General features: G+C 42.5%; 2 protein-coding genes across 5 annotated transcripts in view; one reads left to right on the top strand and one right to left on the bottom strand.

The window, feature by feature from the left end:
- Positions 1 to 4,245, top strand: part of COL17A1 (collagen type XVII alpha 1 chain) — a 39,616-nt gene extending 35,371 nt beyond the window's left edge. Inside the window, exons 51-57 of the mRNA XM_015867033.2 lie at positions 69 to 182; positions 495 to 647; positions 1,469 to 1,861; positions 2,056 to 2,196; positions 2,749 to 2,811; positions 3,052 to 3,123; positions 3,284 to 4,245. Coding sequence (XP_015722519.1) covers positions 69 to 182; positions 495 to 647; positions 1,469 to 1,861; positions 2,056 to 2,196; positions 2,749 to 2,811; positions 3,052 to 3,123; positions 3,284 to 3,333 — 986 coding nt within the window. The 3' untranslated portion in view covers positions 3,334 to 4,245. The remainder of the gene's footprint in view (positions 1 to 68; positions 183 to 494; positions 648 to 1,468; positions 1,862 to 2,055; positions 2,197 to 2,748; positions 2,812 to 3,051; positions 3,124 to 3,283) is intronic.
- Positions 4,246 to 4,855: 610 nt separating this feature from the next.
- Positions 4,856 to 18,241, bottom strand: part of SLK (STE20 like kinase) — a 43,195-nt gene continuing 29,809 nt past the window's right edge. For 3 of the 4 annotated variants that reach the window (XM_015867035.2, XM_015867036.2, XM_032445342.1), the window contains 7 exons: positions 16,934 to 17,026; positions 13,361 to 13,490; positions 13,045 to 13,169; positions 11,895 to 12,083; positions 11,423 to 11,548; positions 9,784 to 9,897; positions 4,856 to 9,236 (listed from right to left, as the gene is read on the bottom strand). In XM_015867035.2, the coding sequence (XP_015722521.1) occupies positions 9,090 to 9,236; positions 9,784 to 9,897; positions 11,423 to 11,548; positions 11,895 to 12,083; positions 13,045 to 13,169; positions 13,361 to 13,490; positions 16,934 to 17,026 (924 nt within the window). In that variant the 3' untranslated portion in view covers positions 4,856 to 9,089. The remainder of the gene's footprint in view (positions 9,237 to 9,783; positions 9,898 to 11,422; positions 11,549 to 11,894; positions 12,084 to 13,044; positions 13,170 to 13,360; positions 13,491 to 16,933; positions 17,027 to 18,241) is intronic. The other variant, XM_015867037.2, reaches the window with a different exon arrangement.

Below are 18,241 nucleotides of genomic sequence, written 5' to 3'. Positions count from 1 at the left end.
CTGTATTGTCAGGGAAAGTTCATCAGGATTGCAGTGGTTTGAGTAATAACTTTCCTTGTGTCTTGCAGACTCTGAATTCAGTGGTCTTGTTGGACCCCCTGGGCCTGCAGGGCCCCCAGGACCCCCAGGGATCCCTGGATCATCTGGCACCTCTCTGGAGGACATCTCTGCTTACCTACAAAGTAAAGCACCTACTTTTCTCACAGCTGGCAAGGAGATTTTGATAGAAGGGACTGGGCCTGAGATTTAGCTTACTAGGGCCTGTGACTGCCCTGTGAATAAGGTCACTTTAAAATCTCATCAACATCAGCTGGAAAGGACTGGGAGTTGGGGTTGGAGCCTTTAAACTTTTAACCATGTGTCCTGCTTTTATCAGTATTCCGTATCATGACATTGTGACATTTTCCTTCTTCCCAGTGAAAGGGGTCTTTCCTCCCCCATCCCTTTCCTTTTCTCTCACTGTCAAAATCATTCTTTTCTCTTCATCTCTCAAGGTGTTGGATATTCTTCTATCTCTGGCATCCAGGGCCCACCTGGCCCTCCTGGCCCTCCAGGACCACCAGGCTTCTCAGGAACTGGCCTCCTGTCCTATGCTGACATCACCCACAGTGACGAGTTCAGGAGTGAGCTGATCCAGTACCTGAAAAGTAAGGGGACACTGTCCATCCCTTCTGCACATGTCCCTAGCCATGCTCTGCCTTGTGTAGGCTGCTGGATCTGCTGCAGCTGAGACAGCCTTTCCTGAAGGAATGATGGAGCAACACTTTATTCCTACAGGCTTATTGCTTATCCCAGTACTTGCCTTGCAGGCCGTAGAGAGACAACAGTTCACTCTGTAGCCAGGTCTCCTCTCAGTCCAACTGCAAGACCAAAGTCCATGTTGTGAGCCTAAAGGAACATGCACTGTGCAGTTAAAAATGACCTGTACTGAACAGTGAGTTGTTAGCAAGGTCATTTGTAGACCTTTTCTATTGGGAAAGTGTTCTCTTTGGTGAACATCTTCCTGCAGAGCAAAGGATGATGTGAAATTTGGAGGGCAGCAATGAGCCAATTGTGAGCGGCATTGGTGTGGGCTCTCGTGTTGGCAAGTCATCCAGGGGAGCCTCAACAAGAGAATGGCCTGTTTTTGGGAGAGTGGTCACAGAATGCTGTTCAGAAGAGGTGCTGTGCTTGGCCTGAGAGGAGTGCACTGTAATCACTGTACAGGTTTCCACAGTGTGGCATCCAAAAATATGGGAGAGATGGGGGTAAAAGAGGATGTCAGGCCTCAGTTTTCCCATCTGTAGAGATTCAGGTCGATATATGTGCCTGCTGCCTGAAGTATGGCAGTGGATGAGGGTTACTGCAGTGATTGTCAGTAGAGCTTCACACTCCAGTCTTCATTCAGATTGTAGCACATGACATCTGTGAAGCATGGGAGCTCTGGTACCCCAGAGTCCCTGATCTCAGTGTCTCTTCTATTTTGCAGGTGATGAGGTTCGAAGCTACATCTCAGGGCCGCCTGGGCCTCCTGGGCCACGGGGACCACCAGGACCCAAAGGAGATAGTGGTTTGGTGGCTGGGTCTATGTCTTCATTATACCATGATTCACTGGCTTCTGAGAGGTTGCATGGAGGATCAATTGGTGCTGAGGGATCCCTTGGAGGATCACTTGGAGCAGGCAGCTCTTACGGCAGCTCCATGAGCAGCAGCATGTCATCATACAGTGCCTCCATGGGCAGTGATGGGTCATTTGATGGGCTGCTGACAGCTGAGGAGTCATACAGGCGATCAGCAGGTCCAGGCAGATCTTATAGCAGCTCCTTTACTGGATCTCTGGATTACAACGAACTGGCTCGACATGTGTCAGAGAACCTACAAAGTGAGTGTGATAGCTTCTTCTTCTTTTTTTTTTTTTTTCCTGAGCCTTCCTGTTCTGGCACTCAACTCCCAGCTCCCTATGCATGCTGTTACCTGTTCCCTTCCCTTACCCTTCGTGCTTCCTGTAGCTATCCCTTACACTTTCCTGCCCTACCATCCAGTATCAGCTGCTTTCAGATGTCTTTATTTCTTCAGGCCGAGGTATTCTCCAGGACTTAATGTCTTACACTGGACAGGGGCCTCCAGGCCCCCCAGGACCTCCTGGCCCTCCTGGAGTAAGCAGAGTCTTTGCAGCCTATGGTAATGTCACTGAGGACCTCATGGACTTCTTCAGAAGTAAGTGGCAAGTTGACTTGGTGTTTTTGGCTCATGCCTCTTGTGGAGCCAGTGATCATTTCACTTTTGCATGCTGCAGAAGCACAGTCAAAATGCAAAGTTGGAGGCAGATCCTACTTCCTCCTTTGCTGGGGATGTGCAGTCTCATCATTAGGAAGGACATCAAGTTTTCCCACTACATGTAGAAAATTAGCCCCCAAGCCCCCAAAAGGCCACTGAGCTTGCAGCCCATGTTTAAACTGGTTGGACTGGCATGTGCACCTCAGAAAAAGAGCTGCTCACTGCTCTCAAAGTCCCCTCTAAGCAGGGACCAGCTCCAGCACAGGTGACAGGCAGGACTCTTGGGCTGGGTGGCAGAGCAGTGCTCATGAAATGAGATCCCAGCCTGCATTTGGTCTATTGAGAATGTATTTGAAAAAACTGCTCCTGCTGAGACTAATCCTATTTAACCTAGAGAAATGTCCTTTTGGTGTGACTCACTGCTTCTCTAAGTGAACACACAGTCCTTTGCAGGTGGTTTATCCTACTCACTCATGCTGTTTTCCTCTCCAGCACACGGTACTGTCCGGGGACCTCCTGGTGAGAAAGGAGAGCGGGGTTATCCCGGCCCCAAAGGTAAAGCTTGCCATCCTTTCCCTTTCAAGCTCTATAATGCCAGTAACTTCTTGCTGCCCAGGAAGTGGCACTGTGACCAAAAGGATGGTTGGAACCAGGCTGCTCTTTTGGTCAGAGCCTCCATGTAGTGAAGGCAGTACTTTTTCAATCTCAGCCCAAGCAGCAGCCTAATTTGCTCTTCCTTACTCTGACCTATCCCAATCATGCTTGTGGACAAACTTGGTTTTCTCATTCCTTCAGGTGATCCTGGGCCGATGGGCCCACCAGGACGCCATGGGCAGAGGGGACCAAAAGGAGAGAAAGGCGAGAAAGGTATGGACATCTGCCATCCCCAGGGGATGGGGAGTGGGAAATGCTGACACAGCATGGGTTGGTTTCCTTGGTTGCTTCATGGTGTAGTGTTTTTTGTCTTTTTTTTTTTCTACATGAGTTCTTCAAATAACCCTCCTTTTGACTTTCTCCTTGTCCCCAGGTGAACAAGTGTATGGTGGCAGAAGGAAAAGAAGAAGTGTTGGAGTTTAAGGATAGAGCAAAGTCAGTTCTGCACCGGGCAGCATCCCTAGCAGCTCAGAGATTTCATGTGGATCTTCACTGCCTTACTGCTAAAATGTCCTTGCCAGCCAGCTAAGTACTTAGACTTGATAGTTCAGTGTTTCTGCTGAGATCTGAATGGCTCTTTTACATGTGTCCAGAGTTGATCTAGTGTGGATGTTTCCTCCTGCTGTGAATGTGTGGCTTAGAGCTGCTGAGCCTATCCAGGTTTGTGTTTTTGTGCTGACAAGGGCTTCCTGCTCCCCTCAATCCAATCTTGTATTATTCCCAGCTACATAAAAGCTTGTTTTAAACAACTAGCCACGTATCCAGCAAAAAAAAGAAAAGAAACTCTCCCCATACCAAACAAGTGGTAAGAGTCAGACCAAAAGCCATGCAGGAAGTGCCAGGACTGAGCTTCCTGAGCATGTCCTTGTGCTGGCTGTAGTGGGGGGTACCTGGTGCATCAGGTGCTGGTGGCACTGAGCAGGGTCCTGGCTGGAGCTGGGAGTGCTTTCAGATCTCTGGGGTCAGCACCTGTTGTCTCCCCACTTGTGACCCACTTTGGAAAGCGGTTCCCTTCCAGCTCTTCAGTTTTTCAGTGCTCTGGCATTCAACACGTATTAACCTCACTCCCAATTCTGCTTCCATTGACAAAGTCCTGTTACAGAGCAGGCTGTGGCAGCACACAGGGCACAGCACATGCAAAGACTTTGCAGGGAGTGTGGGCCTCTTGTGCTGTGCAGCACGGCCTGCTGTGACGTGCACAGGGACAGAACTGAAGCACTTTTCTCAAACATAATTTGTTGACTTTTAAAGAACGTTTTTGCATTCTATTTTTGAAACATTCAGAAAAACTTGATAATGTAAACATTCCCAATTAAAGTGTGTTTTATATTTGAAGTTTGCCTATCAGTATTACATGGCGTGGTCTGTACCAGAGTCACTGTGACTGTGGGCAGACATGCTGTGGTGTTTGAGTGGTCAATGGTGCCAGTTTTGCTTCATTCTCATCACCAGTATGAGACCAAGCAGCCAGCAAGTTGTTTCTTGGGATCTCTGGTTTGCAGTCTTCAGGAGAGTTTGGAACAAGGTTCCATACAAACCAGGTCAGTTTTCAGAGCATACAGCAGCTTGCAGCGTTGGCCCATTAAACCTGTGTCCTTCTGGGTCATACTCTTCACCTGGCTCTGCTGAGATGTTTCCTTTCTAATCTATCTTACAAACAACCACAGAAGAAACTCTCTTATGGTCGTGCTTAAGTGCAGCAGCTGTGCTCTCATGTCTCAAGCAATGCCAGAGCTACTCAGCCAGCTGTGATGTGCAAGCCAGGCTGTCATGCAGAACAAGGTTTGTGTTCAATCTCTACTCACACACTGGGCTATTCCAGCCAGGGCCCATGCAACCACACAAGGTTAAAGTATTTTTTATCCTCACTTAATAACAAATCATCCCACTCACTCACTGATCACTGAAGTTTATACGAGTTTCTGAAAAGAAAACAGAGACCCTCTCAGCAAACTGTGATTTTTATTGTATTTACAGCAGAATTATTACAATATTCTACAGAAAGCCATGAAATCAAATTACTTTTAAAAACAAGAACAACAACAAAAAAAAAACCAACAACCAAAACTGTTGTATGGCTGCTACTGCAAGCTCATTTCCATGAGCTAAACATACAGAGATCCTTTGCCAATTATTCATCCATCTCATGTTATTTGGTTGCTTCCTGTAAGGCAAAACGACTTGGTTTGTTAACACAAAACATTCATCAAACTTCTGGGACAACGTGAGCTTGGAGATGCCCTGGAGTACGAGGTTTTATTACACAACAGCGCTCTGCTTGGCTTTCTTACAGAGACTGGGGGCATGACAGTTCAGCAGCTTTCTCCTTCTGGTTTCTGTTCTTTCCACCATTCTCAGCCTATCTGATAATCTTTAAGAAAGAGGCTTTACCTAGCATGGAAACTGAAAAAGATTTTGGGAATTGAGAGCATCTTAGGGCTCAGTACCTCCTGTCTGCTTTTAGCACAGTTGGGCCTATTGCTCATTAGCTGGTTTTAAGCACATTTTAATTAAGAGTTCTTCTGCTTTCTCCAGAGCCCCCAACTGCTCTTATGCAGGAAGTGCAGCAGTTACAGAAAGGATGAGGACTAAAGTGAGAGGAAGGGAATAGAGAACTAAAAGGTCTGCAAACAACATCCCCTTTCTAGCAAGAGAAATGCTAAGAAGTTTCTTTTTCCCTCCTTTTACCTGTTCTCATTTTTTGTAAGACTAAGAAACGTGCCAGGGCAGCCTCAGCTTGTCTGGGAATTAAGGTTAATTCTCCCCAAGAATTAACCAATTCATCATTCTGAATCTGCTATGAAGCTCCTGTTAGAAGTCAGGGAACAGGAACATGTGTGGACACGTCAACACAAGGAAGTTTTTCTGAGATCCAGAAGTACAGATCGTGAAGTAAAATATGGGATTGTAAATGCTAATGGCTGCATTGGTGGAGAATTACAGGATGCCACAAACGGCAGAGCTCCAGTAAATGAGGAGACTGCACAAATCTGCATTGGGCAGCAGAGGGGCAGTCTGAGAGAATGGGTCTGACATGGAAGTGTGGGCGAAGCAAAGGTGTGTTGGTGAGTTCCCCCTTACAGAAAAAATGGCACCCAGTGACATTCATGGAGACCAAACAGCGGCTGTGGGCACAGTGAGGTGGGGGGTGGGGTGTTTCAGCAGTGGCAGCAGCAACAGGGAAGACAAGCCCTATCGTGGGCAGCCATGTGGAATTTTATAAGCATGGCCTACAGGCTCTTGGTCATTGCTGGTGTAAATGACAGCTGATGGTGGTGACTATACTGAGAATCAGTACATTGCATCTGAGAGCTTGCTCTATCAAATAGAGCTGTATCTGTTGTAGTTTCCATGGAAATAAATGAGAGGCATTACTTTCAGAGCAGCCAGAGTAGTAAAACAAAGGTGATCACAATATTTGCTTGTCTTCTGAAGGGTTTGTAGGAAATACAAGATCTGCCAAGAACTCAGCAAGCAAGTACATTGTTCTGGCTAAGGAAAATACACCCAATTTCCTTTGAGACTGAACTTCTAACAGTTACTAAAGGGATTATGTGATAAAATAGTAGAGAGATTGGATTTTATATCTCAGAAGAGCTCTTCCGAGCCTACGTGGGTCTAAATTCACTTAAACTGGATTTTCTGGCATTGACATAATAGCGTACACCTTCTCTTTCACATTGCCCAATACTGGCAACGACAGTTTTATCAGTTTAAATGTGTGAGTACCTATGTTAGCTCCTGCTATCCCAGAACAAATGTATTTTCACACCAGACATCAAATCCCAGCACAGTTCACAAGACTGCAGCTGCTCACCAGCACCCTATGACTCCAGCCCTGGCCAAGGACTCAATAGGGCTGCAATCACTACATTCAGTCCCTTCCTCCAACACAGAACTGTTACTTGTTTGTACAATTTACACTTGAGATCAGATTGCATGAGCATGCGTGAAAAGGATCTTCGAGTTAAAGATTTAGACAGAGGTAACTGCTAAGTGATCACTGGGACTGCCAGCAATGGAAGAAGATTAACATGTCTCTGAGAATTTAATGTGGATAAAGGCAGAGGGAACCCAGAATGGGAGATCTGCTTGCCACGTCTATCCCCCAGATAAGTCACAGAGCCTACTGCGTACAAAACTGCAAACAAGTTTTTAAATACAGAGATGAGGATTACCTGCTGATTTTAGTGAGTCAATTTATGATGGTGGAGCTTAGAAAGTAAAGGCCAGAGCCATATTTCACCCTACTGAAGAAACAACTTAAAGAACTCTGTGTTTTGCAACGGATAACATTCCAGAGATATGGTTTGTGAATTTACAACCGTACACGATACGCTTTTATCTAATAAAATGCCAGAAATTAGGGCTAGCTAATAAAGTAATTACGCTATCAAAAAGTTACAAAATTTAAATTAAAACATGCATTTTCCAACTGTTGATACTGTGCTGTAAATTTTAAGTGTCTTCAATGACAAAGCAGAGCTTCAGCATCCAGACATTTCAGCATCCAAGTTTTCAACCGCATCTGATTCAATTCCTATGTCAAGAGTTCATTCACATGCATCAGTTCTGTTCCCATGAAATGAACACCGTATGACGTTCACCAGCCGTGCATTTAATGCGAGCCAGCAAAACAAATGTTGCAGATGATGCCCCAAGAGAATCGGAAGTTAGGCCTCAAATAACAGGAAACACTATTTTACAAATACAAAGTACAGTTTACAGTACTGTCTCGCTATGACTGCCACCAAAAGGAGTGCAGTAAAAGTGACCCAATACACTTTTATTTCCCTACCAACTATATAAGAAACATTTCAGACTTTTTTTCCACTGCAGACCAGTCAGGTAAATAACTTATTGTACATCTATCAACTTGAAAAATAAAAACCATCTATGTTAGTACGTGGCAACACAAAAGCCAAAAAAAAAAAAAAAAACAACAACCCAACAACAAAGAAAAACAGCTTCATTAAGAATTCTGTCTATATATTTAACTTAAATCTTTCTATAAAATAAAAGGACTAAAACAACAACAACAAAACAACCAACTCCGACACTTGTCATCAAATCAGACTCCGCCATGGTTACCTGTGAATATGACCAACCACCTCCATGCTCTGATGGAGTTTAAACAAACAGGCTTTGGTGAGAACAGAAAGATGGCTCTACCCTTTCCAGGTATGGTTAGAGAGAACACGTGCATTGTGCACACTGCTTTCTAAAAAATACATTCTACAGGTTTTCCATTTGTAGAAATAACCACCTGTAATAGCTAAGGAAATTAATAAACCGTGTATTTTAAAGTTAGCATTTCTTTCACCTTTACATATTTTAGTGCAAAATATTTTAGGGTGAGGATTTACAACAAAAATGGCAGTAGCAGCAAGAAATCTTCTGTTTTGTACAGTAACAGCGATGCAATGGAGTATTTGCTTTGTTTTTAGATGACAAAACACCCTGTGACCAGGATTAGCATACCAAAGTGTTTCAGGCACTGTCTTAATTAAACTAGCACCCCGTTTCATTACAGAACTGATGGACAAAACACATAATGGAGATCAGCTCAGTTTAATTTACACCGGAGGTTTCTCTTTTAAAGAAGCTGCAAAGGCTTTTACTGTTACCAGTGGTGTAAGCACAGGGGATCGTTTTTTTGGTTATTGGCATGCTCTGAGTCATCAGCTTCAGTCCTTGCTCTGAGAGCATTGCTCAAGACTGTAACGTTTTAAACCCTTCAGGGCAGTTTCAGTTATGGAACTCATCTTGTGTAGAAATGAGACACTTAAGAACACAGTAGCGTAACTAATATTACACTGTTTAAAAATTCACATAAACATTTTTTTTTGTGATGAGAAATATTACAATTCCTGTTCTAGACTTTCTTTAAGTCAAAACCACGGATAACTTACTTTGAGACCGAGATAAAAAAAACAACAACGTGTTCTTGAAACATCTGAAGGACGTCACATTACCGCTATGCAGCAACTCCTTTTCTCTTTTCTTCCATTCAAAGAAATAATAATAATAATAAAAAAGTGATCGTGACACTGATTGCCTCCACCGAAAACAAAAAGCGCCAAGGTCCTTTAATGCACGCTGCAATTAGATCATGTTAGACGATGGGGATGAAGAAACAAACAATTCCAGATATGAAAAACCTGCAGCAGTTCCCAGAGTTATGACCCAGTTGAGTGAAGGCTGGGGATTGGATAGAATTTGGAAATGCGGCTTTGTGTGGAAGGGTTAAGGCATTCGGATTCTCCAGTCATTTTAAAGAAAACTTCCTGTTCCTGCAGTTTTCTGGCAAATTCTTCTTCCAGAGTCTAAGAACAAAATCAGATTGTCAAAGGGGGGTAAAAGCAAAACACAACAAGACTATTAAACCGCTGCCACTCTGATGCGATGTAACTGCATGCATCACTGTAAAAAGTCACCTACAGTTACCAGATTGCATAAGCACCACGTCCTGGCAATGTAAGGACAAACATCATCTGCCTGTAGGTTATTCTTGAAGTTGTAGGAAACTCTGGTGCTTCCCAGTCTGAAAATCAACTACCACAACCACTCTGATTGTTACTGAGCACTCAGTTGTTGTAACGTTCTAATGGCTGCTGAGATACATTGCTAACGCAGATTTACTTCAGCCGTTTCATGTGGAAATACATACTCATGCCCTGCAAGAGGGACGCAGTAAGGCCTGATAACATGCATGCCTTTCTCACTGCACATATTGTATCTTCTTTCATTACACACTGAACTGTGGCAGTTTTGCACAGTACCTTGGTTTTCCTCTGCGTTATTTTTTGTAAGGTCTGCATTTGCAAGATTGAACACTTCCTTATTTTCTGACTCAGGACTGCTGCAATTTACCTTTTTTCTCGGTCTCAGTTTCTCTCTCCATTCCTTCAGTTCTTGGCTGTGCTCTTCATCCAGCTCTTTGAGCTTCTGAGTCTCGTGTTCAACCAGTAGATGGCATTTTTCATTCTTAAAACAAGATAAAGATAATCCTTGTAAAACTAATTCAGATTAGACAACTCAGTGTTGGTACAGTGACATATGTTGTCCTAATTCCTTTTAATTAGCTTATTCTGTGTAAACACTGACGTACATAATTACAAGATAGAAGTATGTTACGAGGTTGCATTATCAAAAGCTGATCTTTCCATCAGAACCAATTGAGATAAGAAATAGTCGTAAATCCACACTGTTGACTGCCACTAAGGGAGCAGCTGACAGCGTCAGTCAGAACTGCCTAATACTAATAGCGCTATTTGAGGTCATGCAGCATTTCTGCTTTGCTTTCTGAAGGAAGATTTTATAATTTATAAAAACTGATGACATTGGAAAGGAAGCAGGGTTTGCAGCATAGGAGCTGAGTATTTCAATTGTCAGTGCTAAGGAGCTGAACCTAACAAACACGGTCTAGAGAGTGGGAGGTGCTTGCACTGAAACAGCTTCAGAATCACCCTGTAATGAGAAAGGAAATCAAATCACACCAGCTTCCCATTGTATAAGTTGTACAGGCACTCGCTTAACTTTCAGAGTAAACTTTGAAGCATGGCAAAAATACAGTTAAGTATTAGGCTGCATGGAATCTTTGTATTAAGAGCGGTTGGCAGCCCTTAAAGCCCTTCTTGTTTCCTTGTTTCTAAAGTTACAAGCCTAACTGGGTCTGAAAAAAAAGAAAGAAAAAAGAAAAACCAGGAATAAAAAGCAGTTGGCTACTCCTGAGTGCAGCTAAGGGCCAACTTCTCTTGGTTGGAGGCTCAGAGCAGCCCTAATCTGCTCAATTTTACTTGAGCTGATTCTCACACAGGTTCCCACAGTACTTGGGGTTTTACTGAGCCGTATTAGTAGCACATCCAGGGGCTGCATTTGCAGGAGGCAAGAAAAGTGATCAGTAAATTTAGCTTCCTTGGCCACTGAAACATTTCTTTATGCCAAGGTTATCAGCAGGTGATCAATTAATACGTTAAAACTGCCTTGAGTCCTTGAATGGAACAGAAGGCCTTAGCCTTTAGTATACAGTACCTGCTTCTACCAAAAGCATACCAGAACTGACATCAAATTCCTTGCTGTAAGGAGATAATTCCTTCTAAATACCTTCCACAAGCTCAAGCATAAATGGCACCCTGCACTTTGTAAAGACAATTTTCTTTGAATGCCTTGTGAGCAGTGCCTGGTGCTGCCTACTGCTGTTGTGATTACTGACATTTGAGCAAGAACAGGTTAAAAGGAGATGCTGCCTACACAGAACAGCACTAGGAACTCAGTAAATACTCTGAGAGTGATCATTTGCTTATGGCTCATGCACTTCTGAGGCATAAAATGATTTCTTAGTAATGCAAGCTTCTGAGGCTGGTTGAATAGTACGCTGCAGGCCTTTGAAAGCAAAACTGAAAGAATTCACATCAAGAAAAATGCAGGAAAAAACGTTTCAGGTTAGTAACAGACACAGGCAAAGCAGAATCTTCCCACTGGATGTCCATCTACTATCATCTGTTTTTACCTGTAGCTGATGCAGTTCTCTGATGTTTGCTTCACACTGCAACTGAAGGTCCCGCATTTGATTTTCATGTTTCTGATGCTGCGCCAGTCTTTCATTTTTCTGCCTCTTTTCTTCTTGGATTGCAAACTACAATTGAAAAGACAATTTAGATTATGTCCCTAGAGAGAACAATTTACCTGAATGGAACAACTGTACATGACAGGACAGATACGTGTGGCATACAGTATTACTGAACTGAATGATTCTACTATATTTAAATATTTTTAATGGCCCTGAGGTGCAGGACTTTGTTGAACTTCATGAGGACCATGTCTGCCCCCTTCTCCAGCCTGACTGAACGGCAGCAGAGATCCATACATCAACCTAGTTTTGTACCATCTATGAACTTACAGAGTGCGTTCTGTCCCATGATCACTTTTGTGTTTATGTCACATCGAGCATTTACACCATTAAGATCATTTGTATTAATTACCTGCTTAATTTTTTCACGATCTTGATCTGGAGAGGCTAATGAATTAATTCTTAAACTTTTCTTAAACATAGCCATTCGAGTCTTTGCTTCACTTCGCTGGATCTTAGGCAGCCTGGCTCTTTCCTGAGTTTGCTTGTTCTTTAACTCTTCAATAAGGCGTTGGTTGTATCTCTGCATTTGTTCCGTTTCCTAAAACATTAACCACATGGAAATGTTGCTGAATACCTCTTACATTAGAGCATTCGCATCTCATCAGTGCACATGTTGTCTGAGTCTTTCTTTCAGGAGAAATGAGACTCAGCCCTTGTGATACCAGAGGGGCAGATGAGGTCTTCCTTGAATTCTGGAGAGCTCTGGATCATGCTCAGCCCATATAAAATTCTTTAATGTTCTAAGAAAGACACTTTACAATGGTTGCTCAGCTCCTGAATTATATTTTCAAGGTGTGTGTGCTATTCAAGGAGAAGCTTCAGTGGAACAGAACTTCAAAATGAAAGCAGCAGCCATAATGGGGATTAAAATACCAATGCCCAAGTATATACATGTCAGTTTGCAGTGGAGGCCAACCCTGATCTAATGAACAAGGAAATCCTATTGTCTTGCTCTTCATTGGGTTTAAGTTTCCAAGAATTGTATTCCTTTATTTACTATATATTATATTAAAAAATAAAAAGTTAAATGCCCTGTAGAAAATGTGTTGCCTTCTGGGCTTTTACAGGATTTAGCTACACAAAGGTAGATTTCAGTACTTGCCCAAAGCTCATCTAGTTTCTTGTACTGCTCATTGAATTCCAAGGTGATTTACTAGTGAGTGATTTATTTAACCACAAGCCAAAACTCTGCTAAATTTTAGGCACAAGCGCAATTTGTTATTTAGAATAGCAGAAGGGTGGCGGTGGTTTTGCTGCCATTTTGTGGATTTCTTTTTTAAAGGAATCAAATGGTAAAAATATGATCCCTCATACTTCGATGTACCCCTGTTAGTGCTGCAAGATCATGGTTTATTCTTATTTCAACAGAAGGAAAGAATCTATGCAGCATGGAAATACCCATGTGGGTATCACCTAAGCAAACAGCTACCACAGAGACTGATTAAAATACATAAAGGAGATGATTATACACAACAGAAAGCATCAAAGTCAACACTGACCTTTTCATGCCTCTTAAGCAGCTGATGCCTCTGCATGAAGTACTGATCCTTGAGTTGCTGTTTGAGGAGTTGGTGTTTCTCTTGTAGATGTCGTTCCTCCAGCTCCCAGATCGCAGCTTCGCGAGCTGAGGGGAGAAGGCAGGTTCAGAAAGTGCAGCACAATCCTTTCTAACCCACCTGCAAGTGTATGTTCAAAAGTGGCCTACAATCACATTTTAAGAGCGATGCTATTCCTTAAGCACATGTTTTTATTACTGTTCCATATCAGCGTTTTATTGAAATGCAGCACAATAACTGCCTTTAAGGAGAGCCTCACCTCTCATGAGCTGCTGTTTGCTGTTGAGGCAATCTCGTTCAATGGTGGCTAGTTCTGTCTTTTGCTGCTGAATGATTTTCTTAAGAGATGCATCCAGTTCTTGTTGCTGCTTCTGCACAAACTCCTGCTCCTGGTGGAAAGCAATGAATTAAATACTGTACTTCCAGCTACGCAGCATTTCAATGAAATTCCCAGTTCTCTCAGAATGAGCTATACACAAAAACAAGTTCAGCTACAGACATTTGAGTTAACATGCCTCAGATACAGAGCTACCAGTTGAATTTTCTACACGCAGAGAAGGCAAGAGAATACTTAATATTTAAATAATACTTTCAGAAATAAGACCAAGGACAGCAGACTAACCAATACTCTACAATTCATTCTGCCTCTCCTCTAAAAAAGCTGCAGTTTAAAGGTAGCAAAGACAAGCATGCTCGATACATAGTTGATCTCAGTTGTATCAACAGTTATGGATTCTTGGATGCAAGAAAACAGAAGCATCAATGATTATTTTTTTTGCTTTGGATTATTAGGTAAAGCCGAGTTATTTATGTGTTAGTTTCAGAATTGTGTCTCAACCTCAAGTGGTTCATCACTTCATTAATGCAAAGATACTGACTGAGGTTTGGGATCCTGTGAGACTGCAAAGAAGACACCCAATGGCTTCTGTGGGAATTGCACTCTGCAGCACTACTGAGCTCAGCATGCCAGAGCTGACCTGGCTCCTCACAAATGATTTGCCATCTGTGTGATGCAGTCTGCGTATCATTTGCACCTTCCATTATCCAAGGTACCTCAGGCACTGCACCACGTCATGAGAACTGAGAGTAGTAAGAGTCCCTGTCCACGTCACAAGAGCACACCGTTGTATTTCTTCTTTGCAACTATCACGAAAACCCAACCTCAGACTACATCTACTGGCACACAGGCATGCGCACACACACACACCGCAAGACATTAATGCAGATGTTTCTACCAGGACATAGAGGTTAAAAAAAAAAAAACACAACACGATGGCAGTGTCCTTCCGAGGCAAAACAGGCAGCTAAAGCATTTGCTGTTACACACAGTGAAGTTAAAGATGGCCTGCTGGATGGGAGATGGTGTGAGGCTGAAAATACCGCAGGTGATCACTGCAAGGGCCTCCTGAGCTAGCGATCTGTTTTCTTTTTACTGAACCTTGCTAAGAGCCATCAGCAACATGCAGAACTGCATGTTAATTAAAAATACTTTATATTATGACCAGGAGAATCTTGGTCTTCATTTTCATACAACGTTACAGAAAAATAGTCAAGTTTTTCATGTTTCTCAGTGGGCAGCAGAGTTAAGCTTACATGGGTAACAGAAAACCAGAGGTGGAATAAGGATCAGGGCTGAGGGTACAAAACAGACTGGGAGGCCAGGTGTGTGAATGACATCAGGCATTCAAATAATCAAATATGTGAGCTGATGGAAAAATACTGCTGTTTCCCTTCCTAGTTGGAAAAGGAGAAAACTAAAAGTTTATTTTGAGCAAGCAGGCATATAATTAATAGCATGTTTAATCTCCTAGTAATCTTTTTATCTGGAAAGTGCAGAGGGACAGCTGCTCTAGTGTAGTCACAGCCAAGAAAAGTTATGCTGGAGATTTACTGTCAATCATTGAAACATCGTTGCTTCCATATCTACTTACAACACATTAAAAAAAAAACCCAAAGCACACACAGAAAAAACCCCTCACTAAGTGTTAGCACTGAGGTAAAACCGGCAGTCTCAGAAAGCAGCCATGCAACAAAGATCGTAGACCTTACTCAGGAATATGCTGGATGGTGCAAAAGGCAGGTCTGCCTCTTTAAAATCACCACTTGGTTCTGCCCAGGTTCTTAAACCAATATCTTCACAACCCATAATTTGACTGCACACACAGCATTCAAGTCACACAAGTGTTTCTCACATGTGCTGAACAAACAAACAGCTGAGAACGTTACTGTATCTCGTTTGTGAGAATCTTCAGCGCTCTGCCCAGAGTTAGCGATGCTGTCCTTTTATATATATATAGGAATAGATAGATAGATAATGTAGTTATCCACATTTCTGCTAACTCGTTTGGAGGCAGCAGTGAAACTGATCAGCACATATGAGCAGAAAGAGAAAACATCTGGGACATGATATAGGGAAATAAAACTTCTTGGTTTGTATTCGGGGACTTACATCCTGCATTTGTGCGTTGAAAAGCGTACATGAAGACAACTGAAAAGACTGAATCATAACCTGAGCAACGCCCTGTGGGACACAATGTACTTCCTATGTCAGAATACAATGAAATATAGTGCTGGTCTTAAAGAAAAGAAGAAATGAGACTCTGCAGTGTGTCAATAATACACATTTAAAACCTCAGGGTGAATGGAATAAAGTAGGCACAGAGAATTTCTGGATACTGAAGTGGAACATTTGTACTTTGTCTATTACTGCACCATTCCAAGTAAGGATCTTCCACCTTTAAAACTCTTTCTTCAACAAACTGAAACCAGCGAAGGAAACAAAGTCTTCACAAACACTGCAAACATTCAGTTCCTGAATTGTTTCCTTAACAACATCAGAGACACAAATCACCAGCGTGGAGAGCGCTGCAACTCGATCAAATTCTATGCTGGGAAATCCCCTCCTGAGCAGGCCATGTAATCAAACAATATTGCTGTTGTTTTCTGCCAGGTCACTCACATGAACATTTAATCTAAGTTACTCGATCCAAAACCACTCCATTGTGGGCAAATTTGCTCTTGTACAGGCTACAGCCATCACAAAAACAGACAGCTCATGTAAAGGCAGCAAGTCTGAAGGCATGAAGCTATGACGTCTCCTAGTTTCCATTCATCTGTGTTTAGGCATTACGTAAATTCATTTGACCTAATCTTTTAGAAGAAGGGGACTTTTCACAAGGGCATGGACACAAGGACAAACAAAAGAAGGGAAGATTTAGATCAAATATGTTCTTCCCCACAGGGAGGTGAGGCGCTGGCTCTGCCACCCAGAGAGCGGTGGGTTCCCCATTGCTGGAGCAGCCCAAGGTTGGGTTAGATGGCACTCCAGGCCCTGATCTGGTGGAGGCACCCAGCTCACAGCAGGGGGTGGAACTGGACAGCCCTTAAGGTCCCCTTTATCCCAACCATCCCTGATTCTGTGATAATCTGTTGTGCTGCTAGGAATGACGCCTTGTGCTTAAAGATTCGATGTATTTTCCACCTCTGTGATTATATTACTCAAAAAATAACTTCTGACTCAAACTTTAACAATTTGATGGACTTCGGGTACGCAGCTCATAAAAGCACTGCAGTGGAACTTGTCATAGTAAAATACAGTTTTTTGGCACACTATACATAACGTTAAGCTTAACAGCACAAACCTGGAACTCACTGCTCCTGCATTTCTACCTGTACTGCATAAGAAGTGATAGGGGAGTATTTGAAGAAAGAGCACACATAGAGTTAGTCTGAGTTAAGTTTCATATTCATTCAACAACAACAAGTGAAATCATGGAGCTGTGTGAATACTGCTGCCTTTTGTATTTTAGTAGCTTGAAGCTGCTGCTGTTACCTGAGCATGCTGGCTTTGTGAAAGCTCCTCTTTCCTGCGTTTCAGGAGCTCTTTTCTCAGCTCTTTTGGTGCTTTCTCCACTTCACAAAAAACCTACAGTGTATATAAGCATGCAGAAGGTGGCGAAAAGAACATTCTCCACAGCAAGCATTATGAATGTAGGACATGCAGATCAAGCACTAGAGGTATACTGGAAAGCAATACTTCAGTGGTAGGGATGTTAGTTTAGTGAAAGGAGCTTAGTGAAAAGAGACAGAGAAATGCATGCTTGAGGTATGCCAGCACAAGAAGGAGATATTTACCAGCTTCTTTTTGCATGCAAATGCTATCCAGTGCTCTCAGAAATGGCAGTCACTTGCTTTTTCATGCAGCAGCTACAATAGGCGATAGCTGAGAAAACCACCACTTGTAAAAGTGGTATTTTCTTGAAGCACTACTGTAAAAGGGACTGCAGAGTATGATTACTTCACAGTAAGGCTGTGAAAAACTGTTGGAAGCTTAAATAAATCCTCAGTAAAAAGAGCCATTGCTGAAACTATATTAAATATGAATGTATAAGATGCTCTTGTTAAGCGTCACAAACATAGACAACATCTATGCAGGGCAAGTCTTAAAAACAATCACAGAAAAAATATTAAATGGTTGTAAATGTTCAGAAGAATTTAAAAGCGAGAAACACCAACAACTTATTGTTTTTAAGGAAGTTTTCATTCTACGTGCTGGAGTGGAACATTTGTTTCAGTTTGAGACGAATGAGATCGGAATAGAAGAAATCTTCCAAATACAACCTGGCTAATCAGGCTGATGTGCACCTGAATCTCTTAGTTTTCTGATGGTCATTTTGTTGTGGGTTTTGTTTGTTTGTTTTTAAAAGAAACTTTGAAGAATTCCAAAAATGAACGCTGCACACACCTCAATAAAGCACGGGTAGCTTAGAGCACCAGCTGCGTTTTCCTTCAGACTTTAGTTCGCCCTCTTAAGCTGCAAATACAAAGCCCTACAGCCAGAAACAAATGTCTGTTTGTTTAATGCTGGAAGCATCATCAGAAAAGAGTCCAAATCACCACATGCTATTCCTGTTTCCGTGAAAGAACTGCTTTTAGCTCAGAGCAATATTTAACGTCCTTCCCGCTTTCCCATGTAGGACCCAATCACCAGAAAACAGAAGGAGACTCAAAAATGCAAGAGGTTCCACAAAAAGAAGAAAATGGTTATTTATGAGCATACAGTTCACACTGAGCGCAACATTTTTTTTCTATACACTTTTATACTACGGGATCATTCTATGCAAAAGCATGGACAGTACAG

Source organism: Coturnix japonica, chromosome 6 (assembly GCF_001577835.2).
Source record: "Coturnix japonica isolate 7356 chromosome 6, Coturnix japonica 2.1, whole genome shotgun sequence".
Taxonomy (NCBI): Eukaryota; Metazoa; Chordata; class Aves; order Galliformes; family Phasianidae; genus Coturnix; species Coturnix japonica.
Note: the sequence above shows the minus strand (reverse complement) of the source record. Positions and strands in the feature narration are given on the sequence as shown.